General features: G+C 40.7%; 1 protein-coding gene across 1 annotated transcript; it reads right to left on the bottom strand.

The window, feature by feature from the left end:
- Positions 1 to 2,408: 2,408 nt before the first annotated feature.
- On the bottom strand, positions 2,409 to 11,599 carry LOC111142361 (apolipoprotein B mRNA editing enzyme catalytic subunit 1). Its single transcript, XM_022495387.1, has 5 exons — positions 11,547 to 11,599; positions 6,361 to 6,388; positions 4,070 to 4,467; positions 3,563 to 3,681; positions 2,409 to 2,702 (listed from the first exon to the last, which is right to left on the bottom strand). Exons 1-5 carry the CDS (start codon positions 11,560 to 11,562, stop codon positions 2,553 to 2,555), a joined length of 711 nt encoding a protein of 236 aa, XP_022351095.1. The 5' UTR covers positions 11,563 to 11,599; the 3' UTR covers positions 2,409 to 2,552.
- Positions 11,600 to 13,108: the final 1,509 nt, after the last annotated feature.

Below are 13,108 nucleotides of genomic sequence, written 5' to 3'. Positions count from 1 at the left end.
CCTTCAGCTCAGGTCATGATCCTGGGGTCCTGGGATGGAGTCCTTCATTGGGCTCCCTGCTCAGCAGGGGAGTCTGCTTCTCCCTCCCTTTTTGCCACTGCTCATGTGTGCTCTCTCTCTCATTCTCTCTGTCAAATAAATGAATAAAATCTTAAGATAAAATACAGTATTTTTAAATATAATCACCATGTGGAACATTACAATCCTAGAAGTTACTCTTCTTAATATTGGAAGTTCATAACCTTTGACTACCTTCATCCCTGCCCCTGGAAACCACTAGTTTTCTCTTTGTTTCTATAAGTTTGGATTTTTTAGAATCTGCATATAAGTGAGATCATATAATATTTGTTTCTCTCTATTTCAAATAGCATAATGCTCTCAAGTTTCATCCATGTGGTCACAGATAGCAGGATTTCCTCCTTTTCTATGGATATATAATATTCGTGTGTTTCTGTGTGTGTGTCTATGTGTATAATATATATCACATCTTCTTTATTCATTCCTGTTGATGAACACAAAGGTTGTTTACTTGTCTTGACTATTATAAAAAATGTTGCAATGAACATGGGGTACAGATATCTTGAGATATTGATTTCATTTCTCTCAGATATATACCCAGAAAAAACATTGTTGAATCATATGGTAGTCTTTTTTTTTTTTTTTTTTTTTTTTTAAAGTATGCTCCATCCCCAACATGGGGCTTAAACTCATGACCCTGATATCAAAAACTGAGATCAGGATTTTGGATGTTTAACCACCAACTGAGCCACTCAGGAGCCCTTATGGTAATTTTATTTTTAATTTTTTAAATGTGCTAGAATCACTTTATTTATATTTTTGAAGTGTTTGTTTATTTATCTGAGAGAGAGAACATCCAAGAGAGCACAAGCAGAGGGGAGGTGCAGAAGGAGAAGCAGACTCTCTCTCTTTTTTTTCTTTTTTTAATATTTTATTTATCCACTTGACACAGAGAGAGAGGTCACAAGTAGGCAGAAAGAGAGAGAGAGAGGAAGGGAAGCAGACTCCCTGCCAAGCAGAGAGCCCGATGCGGGGCTCAATCCCAGGACCCTGGGATCACGACCTGAGCCGAAGGCAGAGACTTTAACCCACTGAGCCACCCAGGCGCCCCAGCAGACTCTCTTTTGAGTAGGGAGTCCAATGTAGGGTTCAATCCCAGGACCCTGGGATCATGACCTGAGCCAAAGGCAGATTCCCACCAACAGTGTACAAATGTTCCCTTTCTCCACAATCTCTCCAATATTTGTTACCACTTATGTTTTTGATGATAGAAATTCTAAGATGTGTGAGATGGTATCTCATTATAGTTTTGCATTTCCCTAATGATTAGTAATGTTAAACAACTTTTCATGTAGGTGTTGGCCATTTGAATATCTTCTTTGGAAATATGTCTATTCAGGTCCTTTGCCCATTTTAAAATTGGATTGTTTAGTTCTTTTGCTCTACACTTGTATAAGTTCATTATATAGTTTGGATATTTGCCCCTTATCAGATGTGTAGTTTGCAAATATTTTCTCCTATTCCATAGGTTGCCTTTTCATTTTGTTGGTTGTTTCTTTTGTTGTGCAGAAACTTTTTAATTTGATATAGTCCCACTTTTCTATTTTTGTTTCAGTTGCTTGTGCTTTTAGTGTCATAACGATAAAATCATTACCAAGACTAATAACGTCAAGGAGATTTTTCTCTATGTTTCCTTCTAGGAATTTTATGGTTTCAGGTCTTGTGTTTAAGTCTTTAGCCCATTTTGAAATAATTTCTGTGAGTGGTGTAAGATAGGGATCCCATTTCATTTTTTCTTTTTTAAAGATTTTAGCATTTCTTTTTTTTTTTTTTTTGCATGCAAAATCAGTGTTCCCACCACCATTTATTGAAGAGACTATCTTTTCTTCATTGAATATTCTTTGCTTCCTTGCCAAATATCAGATGACCATATATGCGTAGGTTTACCTCTGGGCTCTGGATTCTGTTTTATTGATCTATTTGTCCGTTTTTAATGCCAGTACCATATTGTTTTGATTACGATGCTTTGGAATATAGTTTGAAATTACAAAGTATGATGCCTCCAGCTTTGATCTTGTTCCTCAGAATTGTTTTGGGCTTTCAGGGTCTTTCGTGGTTTCATATGAAATTTAGAATTTTTTATATTTCTGTAAAATGTCATTAGAATCTTGAAAGGGATTACATTGAATTTATGGATCACTTTGGGTAGTATGGACATTTTAACAATATTAATTCTATCAACCCATGAGCATGGGATATGTTGTCATTTATTTATGTTCTTTCCTTTGTCTTTTATCAGTAACCTAGGTTTCACAGTGTACAAACTTTTCACTTCCTTAGTCAAATTTATTCCTAAGTATTTTGTTATTTTTGATACAATTGCAAACGGGATTTTTAAAAAATTATTTTTTTAGATAATTTGTTGTTGGTGTATAAAAACACGAACTGAAATTTTCTACATTCTGGTGGCACTCACTCTTCCGTGGGTCTTCAGTGTCTGCTATAGAAACAGTGTACACAAGGAACCACTCTGTTCATCTCCAAATCACAGGAAGTTGTATCAACCCTGTATCTAAAAGGATATGGGGTGGAATAATTTGGTAATGGCAATTTTGAAGAGTAAGTCTGAACAATGTAAGCTGATTCTGATTTCTTCTTGAAATCTTTAAACAGGGAGGGAGACTCTGGAAGAAAAAAAAGTTAAATAATATTTTTCTTCATACTATTATTACCAGAAACATTTTATTTTATTTTAAGATTTATTTATTTATTTGAGAGTGAGAAGTGTGAGTGGGAGGTGGGGAGGGGCAGAGGGAGAGAGAATTCTCAAGCAGGCTCCTTGCTGAGCATGGAGCCTGATGTGGGGCTTGATCCCAGGACCCTGAGATCTTGACCTGAGCCCAAATCAAGAGCTGGCCACTTAACCGACAAAGCCACCCAGGTGCCCTTACCACAAACATTTTTTTTTTTTTGACAAACAGAGATCACAGGTAGGCAGAGAGGCAGGCAGAGAGAGAGAGGGAAGCAGGCTCTCCTCTGAGCAGAGAGCCCGATGCGGGGCTTGATCCCAGGACCTGAGATCATGACCTGAGCCGAAGGCAAAGGCTTTAACCCACTGAGCCACCCAGGCGCCCCCACAAACATTTTAAAACATTAGTTGGAAGACTACTGAACAACTTTGAAGAGAATACAAATGGGACACCTCCATTTCTTCAATAGGATGGCACATACCAACATGGGAAAGGAGAATATCTGCAATTCTGTAGAACCCGTGAGTGTTGTGATAATAATGATAGTAATAATAATATCAAGTTAACGTGGAATCTACATATATCTTAGATCAGTTTATCCATTCCCTTCTCCCACTTTCTTCCTACAGAGGGATTGTTTTGTTCTCACATTTTCTTCAGATAGATCAAGTAATTAAATATAATATAAATGGCAAAAAGATGGTGAGGAAAGTACATGTCAATTCATCAGAAAAGGAGTTTGAAGAAGGATGCTTCTTTTGGCATGAAAATCTCTGCCCCTTAGAGTAACTTACTAGAATTATGCAGTAGAGTTCCAGCTCATACAGCTTCATCCATAGCTCAGGGTATCTTGGCCAGTGATCTTCTTTCCCAGGTGGGTAGTTGACAAAATTCTTCCAGCAATGATCATACTCTGAGGAAACACAAATCTTGGTTCATTCCATAAATACAGCAGAAATTTACTTCAGGGAGCCCAACTTATAGATATACTGTCTAGAAAACCCATTAGCCTTTTTAGCATTGGAGAAGGGCCACTTTCCCCCAGAATCCCTAAAAAAGAACAAAGATGAAGATGGCTGAGAGGTCATAGTGGCAGGAATGGAGAAAGGGGTCCTCTTTTTGATACTTCCTTCCTATGAAGTTCAGACCCTGTCCTTTCTTACATGATTTTGGACTTTCACTTCTGAGACTTTCAGATAATAATAATAATAATAATAATAATGGGATAATCAGTATCCTGGCCTTGAAACATACCAGCACCATGGTCTCTCATAAACCATGAGATTCTTTGTTGTTTTTACCTGGGGCTCTCATGATCTGGACAGTCACACCACTTTTGAGGAGGTCTCGGAGCCCTTGCCGGTTTTGTGGATCCATGTGCCAGAAGAGCCGTGTTACATAAATAACCAGAGTGACACTAGGGTGTTGACTCAAAAATCCTCTAATAGCCTTGCAGCATTCCCAACACGGACTCCAGGACAGGAACCAGGTGATAGAACAGTGGGTGGATGGGCAATACCGTCTTTCTGAAGTAAATTTTTCTATAAAATTGAGTTCCACATGGTTGGCAGTATTTTTGCCTGTGTTTCGCCACATCTTATGGCTTGTGCCCCACTGGATTTCATAGAGCAGGCAGGCCTCTTTACGGAGTTCTCTGGGATCAAAGAAGACTTCAAATTCCCAGGGTTCAATTCTCCTCCTGAAACACAAGCAGCACTCCCATGTTGTCACGCTATCTTTGGAGGGACCTTGAAAATCACTTCCTGCTCCCCTCTTCTATCAGGCAGATATAAAACATGACATCTCAGGAAATCTTGTTTCCTATTCTATTTCTCCAAGTTATCTAGGAAGGTCCATTTGAATTATCAGAGTTTCTCTCACAAGCATAGTGAAGAGATTTTTCCCAACCCATCTTATTTGGTTACCATTCTCTCTATACTGTTATCTACTAATTTTGAATCAGATATAAATGTGTCCTTGTTTCTCTTTTAAAGGCTTCTCTTTGGGGCACCTGGGTGACTCAGTTGCTAAGCGTCTGCCTTTGGCTGGGGTCATGATCACCATCCTGGAATTAAGCCCTGTATTGGGCTCCCTGCTCCTGCTCGGCAGGAAGCCCTTTTCTCCCTCTCCCACTCCCTCTGGTTGTGTTCCCTCTCTTGCTGTCTCTCTATCAAATAAATAAAATATTTATTAAAAAATGAAATAAAGGCTTCTCTTTATTTTCTAATCTTTCTATCTCATCATGGAGTTGCCAGGTCCTGATTGTTAATCTTCACCATGCCTCAATAGACTCTAACTAGATTTTAGGTGTAGAAGCCTCAAATTGCCAACAAGAGTCTATTGCCAAGTCTGAGAAGAGAAAGAGTCAGCCTCAGGATTCTTCCACATTAAATTCTGTATACTAATTCCTCACAAGAAAAAAATTCTGCTCTCCCAATGACATCTTTATTCATTTAATTTTTAAGATTTTATTTTTAAGTAATCTCTACACCCAACGTGGGGCTCAAACTTATGACACTGAGATCAAGAGTCATAGGCTCTACTGACTGAGCCAGCCCGGCACCCCTCCCAATGACATCTTTAGATTTAATATTTTCCATGCGTCAAAGCTGGAACTCAAGGGAGACTCAGGATTGTGCTGAGGACTCTTTTTTGCAATATGGTTGAGTCATCAGCTTACTACACCCTAATATTTCCACTCATCCCTAAAGTATTACATTTATTTATTACATAGATCAGTCCTTCCACCCACCCTGAGATAATATATTCCCTGACAGAAGACCCCCTGCTATCATGCTACATCTGAAAAATGGGCATATAGTATAAAACAAAAGGATGAAATCAAAGTGACAAATGAATTCTCCAGACTTTTCACTAATGGCTATACAATCATGTGATTTAAACAGAGAAGAAACAGAGGCAAGGCAAAAATGGAACAAAGCTGGAAGGTAATTTACTTGAATAAAAACCAAAAGACAGGAGCGCCTGGGTGGCTCAGTGGGTTGGGCCGCTGCTTTCGGCTCAGGTCATGATCTCAGGGTCCTGGGATCGAGTTCTGCATCGGGCTCTCTGCTCGGCAGGGAGCCTGCTTCCCTCTCTCTCTCTCTCTCTGCCTGCCTCTCTGTCTACTTGTGATCTCTCTCTGTCAAATAAATAAATAAAATCTTAAAAAAAAAAAAAACAAAACCAAAAGACATACAAGCAAAGATACAGAAAGCAGTGATTGTAGAGAATGAAGTTAGAAAAGGTAAAAAGAGTAGCGCCTGGGTGACTCGGTGGGTTAAGCCTCTGCCTTCGGCTCGGGTCATGATCTCAGGGTCCTGGGATTGAGCCCCACATCGGGCTCGCTGCTCAGCGGGGAGCCTGCTTCCCTATCTCTCTCTGCCTGACTCTCTGCCTACTTGTGATCATTCTCTCTGTCATATAAATAAGTAAATAAATAAATCTTTTAAAAAAAAGAAAAGGCAAAAAGAAAAGAGTGGGAGCATGATAAAAGAACAAAGGAAAAATATGGAAAGCTATAGTCCTATAGCTCTTAAATCCACTTATTCTTGGTTGTATTAAATGCTCACTCTGATGGTTTTATTCTTACCTCAAGGTGGCATCTCCTGCTGAAGGACCTGTTGACCAAGAGATGATTATGTCAGATAACACCCACATACAAATTTAGCTAAGAAAAAAATACTCTGTTCTTCCAAACCTGCAAACCGTATCAGAAAATGGAGTTTAAAATTCTCTCCTGTATTAACTGGATTGGACCATTAAGAAAAGCAAGTTTCTAAGGGCTTTGCCAAAACCTGTTTGTCCAATCCGAAACCAAGTAATCCTCCTTAAGGCTCCAACAAGAATGATTCAGTGCAATGAGAAAGTCATTCCTCAGAGGCTCCTATGGTAATTTCTATGTGTTTCCGTAGCATCTTGTACCTCCTTCATCATAGCAATCGTGCTGTATTTTTTTTTTAGATTTTATTTATTTATTTGACAGAAATAAATAAAATCTGGGGCACCTGGGTGGCTCAGTGGGTTAAGCCTCTGCTTTCGGCTCAGGTCATGATCTCAGGGTCCTGGGATCGAGCCCCGCGTCAGGCTCTCTGCTCAGCACTGAGCCTGCTTCCTCCTCTCTCTGCCTGCCTCTCTGCCTACTTGTGATCTCTCTCTCTCTCTCTGTCAAATAAATAAAATCTTAAAAAAAAAAAAAAGAAATAAATAAAATCTAAATAAATAGATTTGTTGATCGCGAGAGAGGGAATACAAGCGAGTGGAGGTGGGGGGGGTGGGTGGGGGAAGGAAAAGCAGGCTTCCCACTGAGCAGGGAGCCGGATGCAGGGCTTGATCCCAGGATACTGGGATCATGACCCAAGCCAAAGGCAGACACTTAAAGACTAAGCCACCCAGGTGCCCCAATCATGCTGTAGTTTGATTGTTATTTATATGTCTATAATAACACTGAATTGTAGATTATGTGAAATATGGTTTATGTATATCTTGTTCCAGACCCTATCACACTGCCTGAAACATGTTGGTTAGCAATAGATATTTGTTGAGAAAATACCTGAATGAATCTCACTACTATCCATTATAGGATAGCTGTAGGCAGATAAATAAATAACAACATTGTGCAGAGAAAGTGGATCTCTCATATATTGCTGGTGGGAATGTAAATTGATACAGTCTCTCTAGGAAATAGTTTGGGTGTTCCTTAATTAAAAACAACAACACGGGGGTGCTGGCTGACTCAGCTGGTAGAGCTGTTAATGAGGGGCTTACTAAATGTTAAGCACTCTTTGAAATACAGGAACAGGGAACAAAAAAATATCTCTATCTTTATGCTCATGGAGTTTATATACTAAGCCACGGATTTTATTTGAAGTGTCCTGGGAAGCCATTAGCACATGTAAGGACTATCCAAGTTCAAGTACTAGATTTTAGAGGCCCATACTTCTCAAGACTCAGAGCTTTGAGGATGAAATGGACACTGGCTTGACCTGAATTCAGAATATTCACAGAACAGAATTCTAAAGCTCTGAGGGCAGAAATGCGAGTCATTTGTTTTATTTGGAGAAACATGGATATTTATTTTGGCAACAAGCATTCCTGTTAAGGATTTGCTCCCTGGTTATTTGAAATCTAAAATTTGGGGAAGCAGGAGAAAAGGATCATAAATCAAAAGGCACAATTGTTGCTATTACCAGTCTCTCTTTTCCAAGAAAGAGAAGACACAGAGCAAAAGGCTCCCTTAACATGATACCCTTTCTCAGGGGGCCAGGGAGATGCACAAGTCACTGCCACCTCTGAGGGTGAAGTGGCTGTGCAGCTATGCGGGCAGGACGTTCAGCCTATCCTGCTGGCAAACCTTAACTCTGAGATGGTGTTTTCAAGCCAAGAAGAGTCACAAGTCTTGGAAGACACTTCCTCCAAAATGGGAGGAATTTTGCCCAAGGCTCTGTGTGTGTGTGTATGTGTGTGTGTGTGTGTGTGTGTGTGTGTGTGTTTGTGTGCTTGTAGGGGTCCAGAGTATGCCACTGGCATAAAAATTATTTGGATCTGAAGACATTCAAAAATAGACTGTCTTCCCCTGAAATCTCTTGACTCTTACCACTCAAGATACACTCCCACACAGACATTGTCACAAAAGCATATGTCCATCTAGTCTCCCAAGGGCCCATCTAGATTTCCTAAAAGTTTATTTGTTTTTCTATAAGTGCTCTTGTGCATCTCTGCTTTTCCTCTTAAGGTGGTATATAAGCCCCAAATTCTAAACACCTCTTTGAATCATATTTTTGTGAACTCTTGTATGCACGTTTGTCTTTTCTTTCGCTAATCTGTCTTTTGTTAGTTTAAATCTGAAGGCACCCAAAAACAGAATCTATGAGGGTAGAGGAAAAATTTTCCTCCCCAGCTCTGTGTATGTGTGTGCTGGCTGCCTCTGGATGTGCATTTGTACTAGATGGTAGAGGGATAGTCCAGAGAAGATCCATGGCGCAGTTTCCTGTAGACGGAAGATGATCCTAGTTGGAGGGTGGGACCTTTTTTTGAGAGAGAGAAAGCATGTGCAGGAGCAGTGGGGAGGGGCAGAGGGAGAGAGAGAATCTTAACAGGATTTAAGCCCCGCATGGAAGCCAGTGGAGGGTTGGGGGGTGGGGGCGGTGGTTGATACCTTGAGACCATTACCTGAGCCAAAATCAAGAGTTGGTCACTTAACCAACTGAGCCACCCAGGTACCCATGGAGTATGGGACCTTTCAAAAAGAAATTAGCCAGATGTTTAAAAAAAAAAAAAAAAAAAAAAAAAAACAGGACAGGAGTGCCTGGGTGGCTCAATGGATTGAGCGTCTGCCTTTGGCTCAGGTCATGATCTCAGGGTCCTGGGATTGAGCCCCACCTTGGGCTCTCTGCTAAGCAGGGAGCCTGCTTCCTCTTTCTCTGCCTGCCTCTCTGCCTACTTGTGATCTCTCTCTCTGTCAAATAAATAAATAAAATCTTAAAAAAAAAAAAAAAGGACAGAGTCAGGAGTCAGGAAACACTATCCTAAGTGAGACCTGAAGAATAAACCTCTTATCCTTAAGAGGATATCCAGGGAACTTAAACACTGAGCTGGTGGAGGAAGAGGGTGGCTAACACCTTGAAATGGGTGCTTCTCAGACAATCCAAATTGGGGCCTTTGAACCAGCAGGTCCACACAGAGGGAACCCTGTAGAAACAAAGGCCATAACTATAGAAGAAGGTCGAATTCATGGTGGGTGAAGCAGCAGTGAGAACTACAGAGAGAGTGAGATATATTCTCAGTATCTACCCCTTTCATGCAATGCAATGATGCACAATGAGCCACAGGAGTTGGGATAGTCTGAGGGGTAAAATGCCCCACCTTCAGAGGAAATTCTAGGAAAATTATCCAGATATTTCAACTAAATAATGCCTTTAGTCTTTCCCCCAACATGCCACTCAAAAGAGAATTTTTGTAGAGGAAAAGCATAATGGAGAAAAAATATATATTGTTTCTTAAAACCCAAGACTGATTTGTGTATCCTCTCCTATCATCATGCCCACATTCCTGCAAAGTCTCCTAACTGGTCTCTTTGCTTCCAAGTCTTCTCTGCTACCAGTCACAAAGGCACCAAGTGCCAGCTAAGTATGTCTAAAACACTATTTTGGGCACACCTGGGTGGCTCAGTTGGTTAAGCATCTGACTCTTGATTTCAGCTCAATTCACAATCTCAGGGTTGTGAGATCAAGCCTGGTGTCGAGCCACCCTGGGTGAGGAGCCTGCTTAAGGTTCTCTCTCTCTCTCTTTCTCTGCTTTAAAAAAATTAAAATAACGGGCATCTGGGTGGCTTGGTTGGTTAAGCATCTGACTCTTGGATTCAGCACAAACCCTCATCTCATGGCTTGTGAGATTAAGCCTCACGTCAGGCTCCATGCTCAGTGAGAGTCTGCTTGGATATTCATTCCCTCTGCTCCTTCCCCTGCTCACTTGCTCTCTCTCTAATAAAATAAGATAAAATAAAATAAAATAAAATAAAATAAAATAAATAAAAGCACTATTTTAGTCATCACTATGAGATTCACAAATTCTCCAAAGATCTTCTCTGACCAAAATCTACCTCAATTTCCTTAGCCTAGTATTCAAAGCCCTCTGTAATATCACTCCAGGACCATTCCAGGTTTGCTTTCCTTTCCTTTTTTTTTTTTTTTTTTTTAAGGTTTATTTATTTATTTGAGAGAGAGAGAGTGGTGGGGAGGAGCAGAGAGAGAATCCTCAAGCAGACTCCTGGCTGAGCCAGAGCCCAACATGGGGCTCCATCTCATGACCTTGAGATCCAGACCCTGAGATTGTGACCTGAGCAAAACCAAGAATCGGTTGCATGACCAACTGTGCCACCCAGGTGCCCCTCCAGCTTTGCTTTCTAATCTCACCGCAGAGTATTTCCCCAGACTCTCATAGAGCCTAACCGGTTTACTCCTTGTATTTCCAAATATATTTCCATATATATTTATACTCAGTTTACTCTCTATATAGTTCCAAATATATTTATATTTGTAAATTCTCTCAAGCTTTTTGTGTCAACCAGGACTCTCTTTCTCTTTGTCCATCCAAATTCTACCCTTTCAGGATCCAGCTCAAATCCCACATCAGCTGAAAATCATTTCCTTCCACATCCTGAAGTGTTCTCCCTCTCCCATGAATTTCTCCAACGTTAAGTAACTGAATTTTAAATTATCAATTAACATGCCCTTGTGCTTTCACTTCTGTTGCTGTTAATTAACAGTTGTATTTTTTTTACTTAATATTTTATTATGGTGAAATAAGCATTGATTTGGTACCATTTGATCAAAATCATTTGTGGATGTGAATAGTTAGTATTAATAACAATAATAAATCCTGTTTAAGAATAATATCAATAGGGTGGGTGGCTCGGTGGGTTAAAGCCTCTGCCTTCAGCTCAGGTCATGATCCCAGGGTTCTGGGATCGAGCCCCGCATTGGGCTCTCTGCTCAGCAGGGAGCCTGCTTCCCTTCCTCTCTCTCTGCCTGCTTGTGATCTCTGTCTGTCAAATAAATAAGTAAAATCTTTAAAAAAAAAAAAAAAAGAAGAATGTCAATATAGTAGTAAATAGGAAAATTGAAAAATGCCTAAGGACACAAACACAGGCAGGACACACACCACACACACAGACACACACACACACACACACACACACACGCATGCATGCACACACACACACAGATTTTTGCCCTTTTCAAGAATAAGGAGTTTGCCAGGCCCCCAGGTCCGATTTACCTTTGTCAGAAGCCATGGTGCTCTGTCACTGGACTCTTCCCCTGGAACTGTATATCGTGCTGATTGCTCTTACCAACAACACGCCTGAACATGGTAGGTGTGACCACCGCTACCTGGCTTGGGCAGAGGATGACTCAGTCCTGAGTCTCAGCCAATTACTGGGTATCTAGATTGTACAAGATATGGGGACTTGCATCAATATGTTGATAAGAAAGCTTATGATTCAAATTATTAATGCTTTTTTTTAAAGGATTTTATGTATTGGATTGGCCAGTTAGCTCAGCTGGTTAGAGGCATGGTGCTAATAAAGATTTTATTTATTTGAGAGAGAGACCCCAAGCAGGGGTTGCAGCGGAGGGAGAGGGAGAAGCAAGCTTTCTGCCAAGCAGGGAGCCCCACTAGGAGCTCAATCCTAGGATAATCAGAGCCAAAGGCAGACACTTAACCAACTGAGCCATCCAGGCACTCCTGAATTTCTAAGTTCTTCCCTGATAACATCTGAATTTAGTAACTTTTCCCTTTCCTTAAATTAAGTCTGACCCATCATTCTTTTATTAGAGAGCACAAAGGAAGAACAAAGGGAAGAGAGAATTAACCTGTTTGTATAACCTGAAGACTTTCAGTGGACTTGCTTTTTTTAGCTATTATTTACTTATTTCTAACTTCCTCCTATTTTGCTCTTTGCCCCCAATCCTGTTGGAATGGGGAAGGGCACTGTTAGATGCAAAATCAGAGGAACTTTGGCCTCTGAGTTGGGTAATTATTGTACAAGTCTTAGGTGATCTCTCTTCCTTTTTGAAGCAAAGGTTAAGTCTATGGCCAAGTCCACTTCTGCTTTTTCATCCTTCTTGAGAAAGTGAATACTGTGCTCCAGATTACCATTGTCCCCTGTTGCCTGACCCCTGGCTCAGGCATCTCTGTGTTTCAGCACAGACTCCCAGAATTGAGGTCACTTTCAAGATCTAAGGCTCCCTCCCTCTAGCATCTCAGATCTAGAGCTTCTGAATTTGAATCTCAAGAACCATGAACCCTGTACCTGAGCCCTAAACATAAGACAGTTCTTAATCATGAAAGTCAAACTAGAGTTTCCGTAGGCAAAGCAGTTGTCCAAGTGGCAGGTGAGAGTTTTGAAGAAGGTACAAAAGTGCCACATCATAAATGAAGGCCCTTCAGAAGCCAGGTGTTTCAAATTTGTATTTGTGGTAAGTAGAACAGCCCCCCCCCCCCCCCCGCCATGTCTGCCTCCTAATATCTGGAACCTGTAAGTGTGGTACTTTACAATGGCATGTGGGACTTTGCAGGTGTGATTAAGTTAAGGACCTTGGGGTAAGATTATCCTATCATGAGTACCCTTATCCTATTATCCTATCAAAAGTACCTTGTAAGAATGATGCAAAAGAATCGGAGTCAGAGAAAGCCATGTGACTATGAAAGCAGAGATATGGTTGGAAGGGGCCATGATAGAGAATGAGGACAGCCTACATGGAAAGGCATGTAAATGGATTTTTCCCTAGAGCCTCCTTAAGAAATGTTGCCCTGATGACACTTTGATTTTAGCCAGT

This window comes from Enhydra lutris, unplaced genomic scaffold (genome assembly GCF_002288905.1).
Source record: "Enhydra lutris kenyoni isolate GAN:26980312 unplaced genomic scaffold, ASM228890v2 scaffoldscaffold7, whole genome shotgun sequence".
Lineage (NCBI taxonomy): Eukaryota > Metazoa > Chordata > Mammalia > Carnivora > Mustelidae > Enhydra > Enhydra lutris.
The sequence above is the reverse complement of the archived record's forward strand: the minus strand, read 5'-3'. Positions and strand labels throughout refer to the sequence as shown.

Excerpts from the sequence above, each read along its gene's own strand:
- LOC111142361 (XM_022495387.1), bottom strand. Across the intron at positions 3,682-4,069 it reads CCAGATCATGAGAGCCCCAG|AGTATGATCATTGCTGGAAG; the intron begins GTAAAAACAACA and ends GTGTTTCCTCAG. Across the intron at positions 2,703-3,562 it reads AACTCTACTGCATAATTCTA|AGTCTCCCTCCCTGTTTAAA; the intron begins GTAAGTTACTCT and ends TTTTTCTTCCAG.